This window comes from Aplidium turbinatum, chromosome 8 (assembly GCF_918807975.1).
Source record: "Aplidium turbinatum chromosome 8, kaAplTurb1.1, whole genome shotgun sequence".
Lineage (NCBI taxonomy): Eukaryota > Metazoa > Chordata > Ascidiacea > Aplousobranchia > Polyclinidae > Aplidium > Aplidium turbinatum.
Window position 1 is genome coordinate 2,396,581 of NC_137479.1, and position 16,469 is coordinate 2,413,049.

At 38.6% G+C, this 16,469-nt stretch overlaps 1 protein-coding gene across 1 annotated transcript; it reads right to left on the minus strand.

The window, feature by feature from the left end:
* Positions 1-436: 436 nt before the first annotated feature.
* LOC145775448 (uncharacterized) lies at positions 437-15,170 on the minus strand. The gene is made up of 5 exons (XM_082586744.1): positions 15,082-15,170; positions 14,271-14,437; positions 13,587-13,760; positions 3,997-4,121; positions 437-1,795 (listed from the first exon to the last, which is right to left on the minus strand). Exons 2-5 carry the CDS (start codon positions 14,397-14,399, stop codon positions 1,582-1,584), a joined length of 642 nt encoding a protein of 213 aa, XP_082442870.1. The 5' UTR covers positions 14,400-14,437; positions 15,082-15,170; the 3' UTR covers positions 437-1,581.
* Between the last annotated feature and the right edge of the window lie 1,299 nt (positions 15,171-16,469).

Here is a 16,469-nt window from a genome sequence, read left to right on the forward strand (position 1 = left end):
AGTGAAGATTGCTTTAAGGCCAAGAAGAAGAAGGCCTTGCCAACAAACTGCTCTGCTAGGTCCCGGACAGGCACATGGTCCGCGTGATCATGGAGCTCGTTTACAACAGAAGTTTTACCTTCAGCACCAGAAATAATCAATTAAGCAGGTTTGGTGAGTCCCAAACTTGATCCAAGTGTCAGGGGATGAGAAGATAATCCACTACGCCATCCTCCGCCTGAGGTCTCCCTTTTCTTAGATATCTACAACATTATATTACAACATCAACAGGAACCACTTTCTGCTCATATATCATTCTCTGGCAAACACGATAACCGGGAAGTAAGCTTAGGCTAATGATTTGGAAACTTTGCACTTGTCGAATGATTAGAAGGGATCTAAAACCAGGACATGTCGACACTTTCGGCATACCTCCGGAAATGGAGATTGAAGCTTAGCGAAATTAAAACAGTGATGACAGTTTTCCATTTAAACAACCGACAAGCGATATGTGAGCTCAAGATTAAGATAGATGGAAAAGCCCAGTCTTCCTGCCAAACTTGAAATAGGTTACCTAATGGTAGCCTTGGACATGTCGTCCACTTAAACATTTAGAGCCATAATATCATAATTTCAATATTATTCAGGCTTGTCTGAGTTCATAATAATAACATTTTGAAAGCTTCTGTTTGGACTCAAACGTCATCTGAGTCGAGCATGAGCATTGAGGTCTCTTTTGTTTAGCGATGTCGACTCCGAGAATATCGTCTTTTCAATGGCGATGTTTTGTATAGTTCTCCTTTCTTTTATGGAGTTGTGGACTGACGATGAAAGAGACGATGAAGCAGGATCTTCCAAGGCTTACATTTGGCTGGGAGAAAAACAGGTCGAACAGAAAGAGCAATCGGTTGGAATTTTGTTACATCAGGTTCCCTGCAGAGACATGCTTGAGTAGGTTCAATGCGAAATCTCAAACGGCAAAAGATTCAATGACAGACATGTTAACACATTAAGAAAAAATTTACGCAACAACCACAATAACAACATTTGCTATAAAGATTAATCTCACAAAAACATAGCCAAAACATTCACTAAGTGCGTTCGCACCCTCTTCAGCCCTAGGGTATCGATCAAACCCAACTTAAAACCCCACTGTTCGACATTAACAATTCACTGGCATAGTTGCGACACATTCCATTAAACAGGTTGGCCATCCCTGGATCATTAGCTGGGAAGGAATGAATGATAACTAGCATGTAAATAACGAAATTGATATTTAGATAAACCTACGTATTGATTGCAATAAATGACTCAGTAAATTAGGCTTTTATTGCCTTGCTTCTGTGCAATTAGGGTCATAGAATACGACATTTCATGGCGACGTCTCATTCAATAAAAATTAATGGAATTCATAACAAACTATTTGAAAATATGTTGTTATTAGAATCAATTAGTTAAGAATTAGTTGCTAAAAGTAGCAGATGTTAACAGATTGTATCAGACAACGGAAAGATCGGATATTCTGAGGTGAGGATAGAACGGTAGGAGACCCTACACATCCATCAACGCTCTGTACTCGCAAGATCCATCCTGCACATCTTGTTATTCAAGGTCCAGGCAAAGTAGTTGGCATGACGTATGTGGAGGCAAAATGTCATGCAAAGGCATCTTCCCTGTGACTTTGTCGACGTATTCCTTATACTTGATTTCTTTCAGCATTTTGTAACCTAACTTTGCTGCAATCTTTTGAGTAAAGTAGGATGAGGACAGGCTGGTCAGGTACCGTATCTTGTTGTCTCTTGCCACCGAATCAGCCCTTCAAAACAGAAAATCGAATTAAGAAACAACACTTGTCGCCTTTCATTCTGATACGCTGGAAGAAGTAACTAAAATGACTTAAAATAAAGTTGCCGTAATTTTCCAATATGGCGTAACCACAATGACGCATCTATTGAAAACTGGTTAACTCTGTCTTGAGATGACGCTTATAAAAAGGAAATATTTTGCAGTTATTACACTGTCGCTAGCTTTTAGAATGAACTGATGAAGGCTTTTTTCGAAGTGTCAAAATTTTTTACTTACAGAAAAAGCTTTCATTGTTAATTCAAAATAGATTAATTACACAGCATAAACAATAAGCTTGTTAAAGATTAGTAGGCTACATCAATAAAAAGGTTTCAATGTTTCGTTACAAAAGAAACTGAGCCACAAGACTGAATTGATCATGTAGCAAAACAAGGACAAGTTGCAATCGTTTTCGGCTATTCATAAAACCTTTTTCGGGCATTTCAAAAACTGATTTAAATTATACTAAAATAACATCAAGTCAGAAAACAGATGACATAATGATTTAATTGAGCATATGCAGCAAATAAAATTCTTCTCTGCAAACAATTCCCTGTTGATACCTGGGTTACAAGATTTGATCAGCAGAACTTCATGAATTTTCGTTGGCAAAGCATTTACGCTATTCCACATAAAACAAAGCATCGCGCAAAAGCGACAGTTTGAAAATTTAAGGAATTTGTAAGAAGAGATATATTATGCAATTGTTACTGAAACGATTGTCTGTTATGTTAAACCAAGTTTGTCATAATATGGAAATGAAAGTTGGACTTACAACAACAAAATTCACAAAAAGTAACGTTTTTCAACTCTGGTGGTATAGCAAAATACTAACATGATCAATTGATCATATACAAAGCACATGACAAACGAAGCCGTAAGAAAAAAATTGCAGTGCAAGACAGGGGGGCAAACGATTAAGCAAAAGAAAAATGAAATTTGTGAGAAAAATTTTGAGAGGATCAAAGGCCAGTGGCATCAATTGGTTATTGAAGGTATGGCGGAAAGAAAGACGAAGATGTGCAGAGGAAGGAGACGAACTTGGGGAGATGATGTAAAACTGTGAACTGACTTGTTAAGCATCGGAGAAGCAAACAGAACAGCAGAGGAACTTGACATGTGGAAGAAAATGACAGTTAACCTTCGGCACAGAGACTTCACATGATGGTGAGGATTTACCCTACAAACAATTTCAGTCATTTACTGAAATTTATTGTTTGCTAAAGCGAACTCACACAATCAACATGTCTTCATAATTTATTTTTTCAATAAAACGCATATACAGACTGTGTTACATATGTTTGTTGATTCAACTATGTATTTTTGTCAAACAAGGCTGGATGGTAATAGCAAGTTGTAGCCTCCAAGAACTCAACAAGGGAATTTTCAAAGGTCGAAATTATCGACACCACTAGACGCGCCGAATTATCTTTGTGAATTTTATCCAACTCACATCAGCTGTTGCCTCTTTCAAACGTGACTATAGTCTATTTTGAGCATGTGGGGTTAAAGGTTAGTCCTTTTTTAGCATGTTGGGTTAAAGGTCTGTCTGAACAGCCTATTTCTGGTTTTGCTGAGAATAGTCTATTGCCTGGGCCTCGTATTTCATGGGCAAAACGTATTTTGACAAGATTCAATAAAAAGTAGCCATAGCTGAATGGAAAGATGAAGATTGTTACTTACATGAATCACATTATCACGAACTAACAATTTACAATGTATTGTAAAACATAACAAAAATCATACTATTCATAGTTATTTTAAAAACAAAATAGAGAGATAGGCTACATCGAAGTAGTGTAATTGTAAAAAAGAAACTTTTTTTTTAATCAAAAAAATGGGCTAACAATTGTTTGAACAAAATCTCATTTGTAGTCATCACAATCCTACTTAGTTTGTTACAGCTGCTGTTACTTGGGACTCGAGTTGCCAACCTCCTCGTGGTGAAGTTTTTGAAGCGAATGGCAACGACCAGAGACCGCAACACACAGGACACCCGGGTGGTAAAAAGATAAACCCTCAGCTCGGGATAAACCCATCCAACGAAATGAACTCATCTTCCTGATCTTGAGCAAGTGCGCTTCTCAGTGCAGGGAGCTCCACCTGTCGTAAAGGTCGAAGTAACACTGCTGCAGTTAAACATGAAAGTTGCTGTTACTTCAACAATCTTACTTCTTTCTCAATTCCGTCATAATGCCCATTTTGAGGTAACTATCGTCAACTGCTGATATCTCCACCATCAAGGACTTGGTCTTGCCGATGTGACAATCTAAATCTTGACCAACCTCGTCGAGGAACTGCGAAAACATAAATCTGGAATACAGTGACGCAAACAGCATAAAGAAAACATAAAGGAAACATCGACCACACTTTCTATGAGTTGATGACCAAGGTTTGGTGTGTTCAAATTCAAACGCTTTCTTAAATACATTGTAGCAAATCTTGCTTACAAATTTACCTGCAATTTTAAATAGAAGAACTATATCAATGTTTCACCGTATAATCAGTGTTGTTAAATATCCAAAACCACTTGTTTTCTACGTTCAACACCCCAGGTTTAGGGAATCAAGCACAATGATGTGAATATCTTTTTCATCTTTCAGAGAATCAAACCTTGTTTGTTTGTTTGTCATATCTTTATCCTGCATTGCGGGAAAGCGGACTTGAGCGCTATTCATCGGTCTACGCCCTCCGACGTACACCTGACCCACGCTGCAGCCGACGGCAATGTCTGTTTCCGATTGTCTACTCTACTTATGACTTAAATTTGGTACTACCCATTACTCGAAATCGATCACTGGGTAGAGGCAATTATCGTAAAGTTTCTTGCCCAGAGAAACAACAGCAAGTGCGGGTGGCTGGAGTCGACTGCGAGCTGCGGTGAGGTGAAGGCGCTATTGCTGTGAAATTTTGTTGAATCAGTTGTTAGTAGATTAGGTGACGTAGTTCTTTCTATTCGGCACGGTTGTTGAACTACGTCACCTACTAACAACTGATTCAACAAAATTTCACAGCAATAGCGCCTAACAGCACAGAAACTCAACAGCCGGCAGCTTCAAGCTAAACCAAAGAGCCACATGAAAGAACCACTCACTGAATTCAACACCATTCGTCATAGCACATGACTAGGGAACTGTGTTCCGAAAGCTCGTGTAATTCGATATTGCCACAACTAACTCGCAGCATCAGGCTTAAACAGATCGTTAGAATCTACACTGTGAAGTAAGCAACGATCATGCTGCTAAAAGCGAAACTCAATCAATTGCATATTTAAAGAATACTTGTTTGAAAAGACAGTTGAAAGGTTACCAGTTAGCTGGGGGGTTTTTGACAAAACCTTTGCAGTTGGCTAGGTGTAAAGGAAGTATACGGGTAGTTGAATTAACAAGTGATTATAAGCATTCATTGAATAGCCTATCCATACCTGGTCGTAATAGTGCAATGCAGATTGTCATAACAAAGTTTATTAAATTACTATATGTGTCAATTGTCATTTTACCATAAACAGAGATTAAGATAAACAGAAGCCCTTCTATTGTCAGACGTAATAAAAGCCTTCGTATTCCCTTCTCTAGATATCCCTGAATACAGGCCTAATGCAGCCTGAAGATGCAGCAAAAAAACAAGGTCTAAATTTATTGGTCAGATGTTGCCCATGAATACTAGTTGCACTGTGACGCAATCAATCGTGCTCATGTGAAAAAGGCAATGAACTGAACGCGGAGGACCAGAGGTGCCTTGTTCACTGGCTCATTCGTGCTTGGCAATCCAGCAATGAAAGGGGGAGTGGGTGGAAAACTCATTCATTCATTTGTATGTTTCAAATTAAATTTAAAATACATTAAAATTAAATGCGGACACAACTATGCAAAAAGGAGGACATTTGGGCATTTTTGAGTGTCTTCGGAGGACAAGTCATTTTTCATGAAAAAGGAAGACAAATCCTCCGAAAGGAGGACATATGGTAACCCTAAATTAGTGAACTTCAAGTATTTTTATATTGTTTGCAAATTTATAGGAACTTTATTTGTGAGGGTTACACTGTCACAAAAATTTATCTTTACTAGACTAAAATGTCTTGATATTGCCTGCCGTTATCTACCAATAAAGTATTTTCATTTTAGTGGTATTATTTATTGAAAATGCTTGGCAACTCTGGTTGTTACGGTGACGACATTTTTGCGCGAAATTCAAAGCTTCTAAATTCATATCGCTGGGCAGTCAATACACATTCAGGCAATGCACCGGTAGTAGGATACCTTCTTATTATTATTATTTATTTGTATCAGACAAGGTTGTCCATATTAAAACCAAAACACAAAAAGACAAGACGTAAGGAGTCACTTGGATGACATGTGCAACATATCATTATAGTGTTTAAAATATGTCGTTTTATAGAAAGCGTCTGAGGACATTAATGCTATGATAAGAGAATTGAGAGATTTGTAACAACGTTGCACAAAGGCATAAACTGTTTTCCGCAATAGAGCATCAAAAGTTGTAACATTTGCATTAACTTGACATTCACGTGCACTAGTAAAGCGAGGCACATTGTGCAGAACTCGAAATGAGTCATTATAGGCAATTCTAATCCGATTGATCGAAGAACGGCGATAAAAATTGTGCCAAAGTTGACAAGCACAAAGAGATGTAGCCTACAGTAACAACGAAACACATTTTTTACTCTTCGTGAACATTTGCTATATTTATTTTTTAATATGTTTACAGTAGGCTACAATAAAGAGATTTAACTTGTCGCAATATGTCGTTGTCATCTGATAATGAGGACGTGATATGCACACCTAAATACTTAATATTTTCAACAAACTCGATTGGTTCTTGGTCAACAATAATCCTTGGGGAAGCAGACAGATCAAAATGTTTGGGCTTAAATAACACCCCAAAAGATTTACTACAGTTAAACGTAATGTCATTTTGCTTTGCAAAGTCTTGGCAGATTTCAATCAATTCACGTAAACCAACAAGGCTTGGACAAAAGCAGCAAAGGTCATCAGCAAACATAATGTGATTTACCAATGCATTCCCTACATAGCAACCCACTTTAGACATGTTAAGCTTTTTGGATAGATCATCAACATAGAGGGCAAAGTTATTGGCATAATATGCATTCGCGTGAAAAGGTACATTTACGACGACTAGCTTTGGAAAAATTTGATGGAAGAAAGGAAACTACTGTATTAATGAACTTGGGCATGAAGTTGATAGACATTGAACTGATTCTGATAACATTGCGCTGTATTCTGATGCAGATGCTGGTGCTACTGACATGTCAAGGTAGGAATCGAAAATTAGAATTTATGTAGAGTTAATGGCTGCCAGTAATAGGCTAGTACTTAACAATCTACTACCAATAGGCCTACGCCACCCTGCCGTTAACATTTGCAAATACAGTTTTAATGGTGACGTCTTTATCATTGTGCCTAATTTATGATGCAGCAAAAGGAGTTGATGAATAATGTTTGATGACGTGTTGAAACCAGTCCCTGCTTCATCATCATCATCATAATCCATCGTCGGTTTGTTCCCCACTAGTGGGGGTGGCCGATTGTTTCCGCGCAGCAATTGTTTTAATCCCTTTTCTCCATTTCACCCTGTCCCTTGCATCTTCCTCCTTCAGTCCGACTTTTTTAAATTCATCCTTCACTTGTTGTTTCCACGTTCTTCTTGGACGACCGCGTTTCCTCTTCCCATCCACCTTTAGATCTAGTGCCTTTCTAAAAAAACTTCCTTCCTCTCTCCTTATCACATGTCCATACCATCTTACTCCATTTGCCCTTGCCAGTTGGTCTATGGTCTCTCTCATCTCTAGCATGTGAGATAATTTTAAGATTTCGAAGCGAAAGTAAAACCAGCTCAAGTTTATTTGAAATATTCGTTCAATTAAGCCTACCTAGCTGAATTAATAGGTAGCCTATAGGCTGTGTAGACTATTAGTTTTAATCAGTTAATAATTAAATTAGTTTTAATCACAAAAACTTGGGAGTGAATATTTTGTGTTTGATTGCAACAATGAAGACACCAATAAAGTTTTCACCTCAAGCTGAAACCCAAGATGATGAAACTGAGTCAAGCGTTCCTACTCTTCTCCTCTTAAACTGCGCAACTTTGACAAGTGATGCAGAGGAAAGACCAAGGTAAACGTTTTTTTTTTCGTGGAGGGCTAGAAGTCAAGAAAGGACGGCAATTTTTTTTTCATGCGCTTTATTCTTTGTGATTTTGGATCTGTTAATGGATCAATTTGTCTTAATGATAGCTATCTGTTTATTTTCAGCAAAAGACGGCGATCTGCAAATGAAAAACAAAATTTCAACACAGAAAAATATCCCCTCCTGGAACCTTGCCAAGCTAATTGCAGAAAACTATGTAGCACAAAAATCACAGAAGAAGAACGAAAAGCCATTAATAACGAATTTTGGAAGCTCAACTTTACTGAGCGTAGGATGTGGTTTAATGCCCATATCATCGTTAAACCAATTGAAAGAAGAACATCAGCACCCCATTATTCTCGCTTTCACTCTCTAGCTTATGAACTCCCATCTGCTGATTTTTCGAAGCTAGTGGTTTGCAAAACTATGTTTCTTCGCACACTTGGACTAAAAACAGATGGCAGAGTGACTGAATTTGTTAAAGAAAAGATTAACACAAGTGCAAGTGTTGCGAAGCACGAGGATAACAGGGGAAAAGTTTCTTCAAAAAATAAGAAGAACAGAGAGAGTATTCAAGACCACATACTTGGTTATCATCTACAACTTTGTCATTATAATTTGCTTCATGCTCCAAATTGGAAGTATTTGTATCCTGGGCTGACTATCACCTCAATTTGGAAAGATTATCAAGACAAAGGGTATGATACAAGTTATCGTCTCTTTCGACAAGTTTTCAAAGAAATGTAGATTAGATTTGGGAGGCCTTCTCAGGATGATTATAACGTCTGCACTCAACTTGAGGCACACAAATCATCTCGATTAAAAATTGCCTCCTCCCAAAACTGACAGAACAGCCAGTTGGAATAAACGCTCGTCTGATGACACTCTGAATCCAATTGGCCAACAAGCAACTGTTATCAATGCTTATGTCCCTACACTTGATGCAGAGGATGCAGTCAAGGAAGCTTTCTATAACCAACGATCATGTTCTGTCCCACACTTCACGAGAAGACAAAGTTATTCTTCTTGGAGACTTTAATGCAAGAGTCGGAAAACAAGTGGATCTCTGGAGAGGTACAATCGGAAAAGAGGGAGTTGGGAAGGTCAACTCTAACGGAACCCTTCTTCTCACTAAGTGTGCAGAGCATAACCTGGTGATAACCAACACTTTATTTCGCCAAAGAAACCGCCTGAAAGTTTCTTGGCAACATCCGTGGTCAAAACATTGGCATCTCATCGACTATGTAATTGTAAGATCTCGTGACCAACAAGATGTGCTCCTTACTAGAGCTGCCACTGGAGCCGATGAGTGCTGGACAGACCATCGTCTCATTGCAGCGATACTAAAAATAAGACTGCATACAAAAAACACCACGATCAAGCAAAAGTTCCACAAAAATACAATATTGAAGCTCTTCAGAACAAGAAGTCAAGTGAGACTTTTCAACAGTGCCTCCAAACTCGTCTTCAGGAAAATTCGATTTCTGACTCTGTTGAAGATTGCTGGAATCACCTTAAAACGGCTATCCTCGACACATGCAAAGAAACGATTGGCCATAAGAAGAAGAACCACCAAGATTGGTTCGATGAGAACGATAAAGTTCTTAGTGAACTAATCGATAGAAAGCGAGAAGTCTTTATCACGCTCCAGAATGACTCTCAATCTGATATAAAACGTGACCTGTACAAAAAATGTAAGGCTGAAGTCCAAAGAACTGCTCGTATTCTCAAGGATCAGTGGTGGGAAAAGAAAGCCCACGAAATGCAACAGCTGGCAGATGCCAATAACACACATGGCTTTTTTAATGCAATGAGAGAAGTCTACGGACCATCCACGCATGGACAATCCCCTCTGAGAAGTAAGGATGGAGAAACGATACTTAAGAGCAAAGCCGAAATAAGATCTTGATGGAAGAAACATTTTGAGGAGCTTCTCAATCATACAGCTGTTATTGACAAATGTGTGATTGACATCATTCCCAACATGACACAAGAAGACTCTCTTTCTCAGACACCATCACTCGGAGAGGTCAAAACTGCCATCATGGCCTTGAAAAACAACAAAACAGCCGGCCCTGATGGAATACCAGTAGAGATTTACAAAGTAGGTGGCAGTTTAATCCAACATAACCTTCATCAACTGCTAATCAAAATCTGGGCAAATGAAATCGTTCCATCTGATTTCAAAGATGCTAATATCATCACCATATACAAACGCAAAGGTAATCGATCAGAGTGTGGAAATTATCGTGGGATTTGCTGGCAAGATAGCAACTGCTGGCAAGATCTTAGCACGTATTTTGAACAATCGCCTCAAACTGATATCCGAGAAGATTCATCCTGAATCTCAGGCCGGCTTCAGGCCATCGCGTAGCACCACAGACATGATATTTTCCCTCAGACAATTGCAAGAAAATTGTCGTGAACAACATCAACCACTGTACGTGGCGTTTATTGACCTCTCTAAGGCTTTCGACCACGTCTCAAGAGATCTCCTGTGGGATGTACTTTTTAAATACGGATGTCCAGACAAACTTTTTCGTATTTTGCGTCTTCTTCATGATGGTATGTTTGCCAGAGTACAGACCAGCAACAACAGTTCTAAACCTTTCCTGGTTAACTCTAAAGTGAAACAGGGCTGCGTAATAGCACCAACTCTTTTTGTAATTTTTATTGCATCTATCTTGGAAATAGTCCACCATGACCTTCCATTTGGCATTGACATATCTTACCGCATGGATGGAAAGCTTTTTAACCTCGCTCGCCTTAAAAGTAAATCAAAGACTACAACACGGAGTATCATGGAATTTCAATATGCCGAAGATAACTGTGTAGCAGCACTGAGTGAAAACCACCTACAGCAGATTCTGATTGCTTTCCATCAAGCATACAAGAGGCTTGGACTTAGCGTCAATATTAACAAAACTCAGGTCCTCTTTCAACCACTTCTTAAAGATCGTACCAGTGCTCTGCCAGAAATCCTTCTCGATGGTACACCTCTAAAGAATGTGAAACACTTCTGCTACCTCGGAAGTGAAATTTCAGACAGCGTTGACCTTCAGGATGAAATACAACATCGTTTAAATTGTGCTATCACTGCTTTTGGAAAACTTCGCTCACGAATATTTGACAACCATAACATACAAAAAAGTACAAAGCTCGCCGTCTACAATGCAGTAGTTATCACAACACTACTATAGTACTATATGCTTCCGAAACCTGGACCACCTACCGAAACCATATTACAACTCTTGAAAGATTTCAACAACGCTGCCTGCGAAAAATTCTGAATATCAGCTGGGAAGAGAAAAGAACAAATTTGAGCGTGCTAGAAGAGGCTGAAACAACAAGAGTCCCGCATTGTTCAAAGTCAACCAACTCTAACCAACTCTCCCAAAGGATCTTAAATGTACCAAATGTAACCGAACTTTTAAAGCCAGGATTGGATTCATTAGCCATTTAAGCATTCACCGTTAGATTTTATTTTATTGCGAAGGCCATCATCCTCGAAGACGAGGGATAGCCATCATCCTCATCATCTGGGAACTATGTCATTGTTTTCGGGATTGTTGCCATGCTTATGCTGTAGTTACACGCAGTGACTAGCTATGCTTTGTCAAAATTAGCAATGTCTTTAGAAGCTTAACTCTATCTGTAGCGACACGGGGTTTTATGAGGACGCCCCACACTAGTAGTGAAATATTACACAGAAGGAAGTATGCTAGAAATGTTAAATTTCTTGACTTTTAGTTTTTATTCTTTGTAAATTTTCTAAACCGACACTGGTCATTTTTCTACCTTCTTGCCCTTCACAATAAGCATTTCGTCTCAGGTGGCTAGACATTTTCGTGCGATGCTAGATATACATAATTTAATGTTAGTACAATATAAATGTTAGTGCAATTACTTTGAAAATGTAAAAACGCCTAAAAATGCCTTATATTTAATTTTTTGTTTAGTTTAGCATTACTTTTAATTCAAAAATTTCAATTATAAAGCTATTTTTGGGAAAGTACAATAAAAACAGACTTTCTGACGCTTTTTCATCTCAAAAATTTATTTCAATAAATTTGTTGGGTAAAAATTTAATTTCTATACGCACAATACACATGGCTATTATCTTGTAAAGTATTTTTGCTCTGTGAGTTTCATAGCTCCCGTTATTAACGATTAATTAGCACGGGGCTAAGATAGCCAGTGACGTGCTTTCCGCGTACGAAACAGCTCGTATTAAGATAGGGTTAAGTTGTACAAGGTAGCTTTCAAGTTGCTGTATATTTGTTATAAGCATAGCTCGCAAGAGCTATTCCAACAAGTAAGAGTACCAGACCAAGTAGCTCCTGACGATGTTGATTGAACATCCAACCAAATTTTTGATTCATACGAGGAGAGTAGACCTACACTTTACCTTCTGAATCTGTGAAGCTGTCCACCAGGCACAAGCTTGCCTACAAGCAATACTTTATATGAAGTTGGGGATCAAAACAAAAGCCACACTTTACATATTGCTATAGATGTAGTAACACAGAGCTTCTGTTGTGGCTTGACGGTAAACGGAAGGCTATGTATTCTGCTCTGTCAATGGTATGGCATGAGTAAACTACTATTACTATAGAAATATATAGTTGCTTTTGTAGGACAAAAATATATAAATTTCAAGCAGAAAGAAATCTAAAGTATCCAGCTTGCCTTTTAACTCTTTATCTCCTACCATGGTTCTGAGATAGCTATTGAACTTCCTCCATCTAAAAATGAAGAGTTCTTATTGATTGATGAACCTGTGAGTTTCTTATTATGCTGTAAACGTTTGGCCACCAAAGGAAAATTGTACAATCGGAGGAAGCGTAGCCTACATGTCCAATTTAGCCTTCCAGAAATAGTAGCTAGACATGCCTTCTATTTGTATTGAGAATGGCTATTGAGTTTGACTATGGATTCAGACGAAATGGGTATGTTTATTTGAAAGAAAACTTTACTGCTAGCAAAACTGATGCCAAACTATTTTTTATATTTATTGGACCATGAATCGGGCACCCATTGCTTGACGATGGCAAGGAATCGTTAAGCCTTCCACGTTCCATGCTAGAAAGATGGGTTGGATTAAAAGCAGTAGTTGACCATCTTTTTGAAAACTTCAAGCATGAGCAGTTTAGTGACATTGTTGAAAACATATTGAAAGCATTGTTTTGCTTGTTAACATTTTTTTGACTTTTTATCGTTGTTTTTGGCCTTTAAAATATGGTGCTTATTGATATCTTAAAAACTTTACGTGATACTGAAAATCTGACTTCAGATTTGAGTTCAGCGGTCGAATTTCAGCTAAGATCACCTATTTACATAATTTGTGTAAAAATATTTTTTTGTAGACCAGTGTAGTCAGTGTACTTAACACTGGAACATAAATATCCAGTCAAGTGACTCTAATCCTCATCTCAGTGGTAAACCGATCGTGGCTCATCGGCAAAAACAGTTGGGCTTCCATAGAGTCACCACAAATACGATTCACGGATCCTCCTTTCGATTATATTTTCCATTTGCTGCAAAAGGTGTTTGAGTTACTTTGTCATAAATTCACTTTGATTGTAACATCCTAACTCTGATTATCTGCATGCATCCAGAATCATCATCCGGCCTTTCTCCTTCCAAGAAGGCAGCGTAGTCATGCTTCTCGTCTGAAGGTTCTTGTAGTGACAAAAGCAACATCGAGCACAATTTGTCGTCCTTCATCGCGTCGTAAGCGCCGATGGAATAGTTCTGCTTCAATACCATCTATACAAAAATGAATTAATATGAACGATTTGTTTAGAAGAAAAGTGAAGCTTTGGAGAAGATTTTAAGAAATTTAACCAAGCAATGACGCCACCGAAAGCAAATGACGTTTAGATTGTTCTGTGCATGGGTTGCGGATGATAGGCTGCTAATAAGGCCTCATGGGAGCGCCACCGTGTTTTGGTGTTTACTTGTACACTCGACCGCCGAGACACATGGATGATTATATTACCAATAAATCTTCATTTTCCGCTTGCAAGGATCTTAGGACATTCAGGCAATAAACGTTATGGGCACAATTAACCGTACCAGAAATGATTCAACACAACTTAGTGCAGCCTATAGGCTATATAAGAAAGAAGAAATGTAATACCTATTGATTTATGTGTTTTTAGGAAGTTTTTTGTATGCTTACACTTACACCGCATAATAAACAATGTACTCTTTAAATACTATTAATAGTTTTAAGTTTTTAACATTTCAAAAATGCAACTTCGATTGTTTACCCACCGATGGGACAGGCATCACAAACCGCATCACATCTTCAGGAGAATAAACTTCCTTCAAAGTTGCGGTTATTGGTTCTCTATGGAGTACACACTCCGTCATCCTCTTGACTTCTTCGAGGTCTTCCGGCATCAATTTTCTCCAATAAATAGTTTTGCCATTTTTTTCAACTAAAATCTCATCAGTGGACATTATTTACATTTAAATGAATTAAAAAACACCTCAAAGCTACAAAACATCAATAAAATAAACGCTATTGCTTGTTTGGCAACTTAGTGCATCCACAACTCTGAACTAGGTTCGAGCTGCTTGATTTTCAAGGAGACCCAACCTAAGCGATATTTTGAAGATAATGTGCTAATCAATCACCTGAAGCACTCTACCAAGCCGCACTAGGGATTACTTTCATTCAATAGCACTGAAGATGACAACAGTTTAGTTTTCAAAACGTTTACTGAACATGAGTTTAGTGTCTACTGTACATTTTGGATGCCGTACTTTTAGATTAGATTTACCAGGCGTTCAAACCATTTTGCTTTTAATTGTATAAATATGTTACATAAACAAACTATACCTCACGTAAAAGACGACAAATGCTACCTCATCTAACCAATGTCATGCAACTTAGTTTAATTTTGCAGCAACCATTTTCTTGCAAACAATGAAGTGGTTTTATTAAAACCAGTAACGTAAATTTAAGTGTATCGGTAACCAAACTAAACAAAAATTAGATCGAATGCCCCTAAACGCAATTTGAAAAAACACAGGTAGAGAATCATTGCATAAACGTAACGTAACTAAACATACACAATACCTTCCCGATAAAATTGAAACCACCACACAACGCAGGAGTGGTTGCCATCTTCATCGCCTCAATATAAGATCGGCTGGCGAGGAATCGGCAATCAGTGATTGTTAAGGTTGAGACTGCAATTGCAAAGTCGCCTTAGTGAGCAATTGGCAATGATGTGAGGTGAGCGTTAGAAGACCGTGGTCTGTGATCAGCGATGAAGAGAATGCAGTTCCCACCCGCATCATCATCGTCACGTGAGGAAATACGATGTGAGCGCAACAGGTTAAGAAACGATATCGACAATAGGCTACAAAGCAAAGGGCTGTAGCCTACTCTTATTTTGAACTCGGCAAAACACATCCTGCTTCACAGCCATGCTTTACACTGCGCATCAGCCACAAAACGTCAGACATGTACGAAGATTTTGTTTCCGGGTTTTATATCACTGATGCCCGAGTTCTCTTTTGGAGTTTTGATCAAACGTTGAACTACGAGAAGTGAGATTTTGTCGAACAGTGTCCTCAAAATGTTGGAAAAAGGAAGACGGCATACAAGTCAGACTTTCAGTTCAGTAGGCCATAGCCCTAAGAAGGGCCCTAGTCATTTCTCTCTAGAGCAGCTTGCCGCTCACAAGCATGAGAGAAATCAAGGGCTATAGTCGAAGGGGCGCCACTCTGCAATCGACGATACGCCTTTAATGTCTTGCCGAACACACAACCACATGCTCTTGAGCGGTGTCAAACCGCGTTTTCGAACCTGGAACCATGGCTCCCACCAGTCGGCTATGCATGATATTTCTCAAGAAGTTTAGAAAAACGAGATTTACCGCTAGATTATGTTGTCGTTAACTGTCAAGAAGAGGGTGCGTTAAAAAGTATTGCCAGGTGTTTTTCTATTGTTGAGCAGAAATGCTAGTTTAAAGTATCTTTAGAGCATATTTTTAGGCAATCCCTTCTCTAAGATTGTCAATTGTTGTGTTTTGACCTGGCACGAGCCATTGCTTGCCCTAATCAGTCTCTAGCCCAAACTTCGCGGAACCTTCGAGATCACACGGCGCAAGTTCGACGCTCAGGGCTTGCGCTTGAGCAACGCATTACAGGACTGCTTTCCATTCAGTGGCATTTAATGGATGGAATAATTCCCTGGCAACAACAATCGGTAACTTCACTCTGCCAATCTCGGTAACCAGCCCTGCGTCAAGAGCCTCTACAAGTATGCGAAGCTATCAGGAATAACCGATCAAGGCTTTGTCAGTCCGAGGATAAAAATTCAAAACCAACCAAACCAACTTCTGTTTTTTCGGAAATTCTTAAACATAAGCAAGTTAAATAAACTGAAAACTGAAAAATAAAAATAATTGCAATTGACTCATTTGGCATCTATTGTATTTATTGCACCAAAAATAGTTA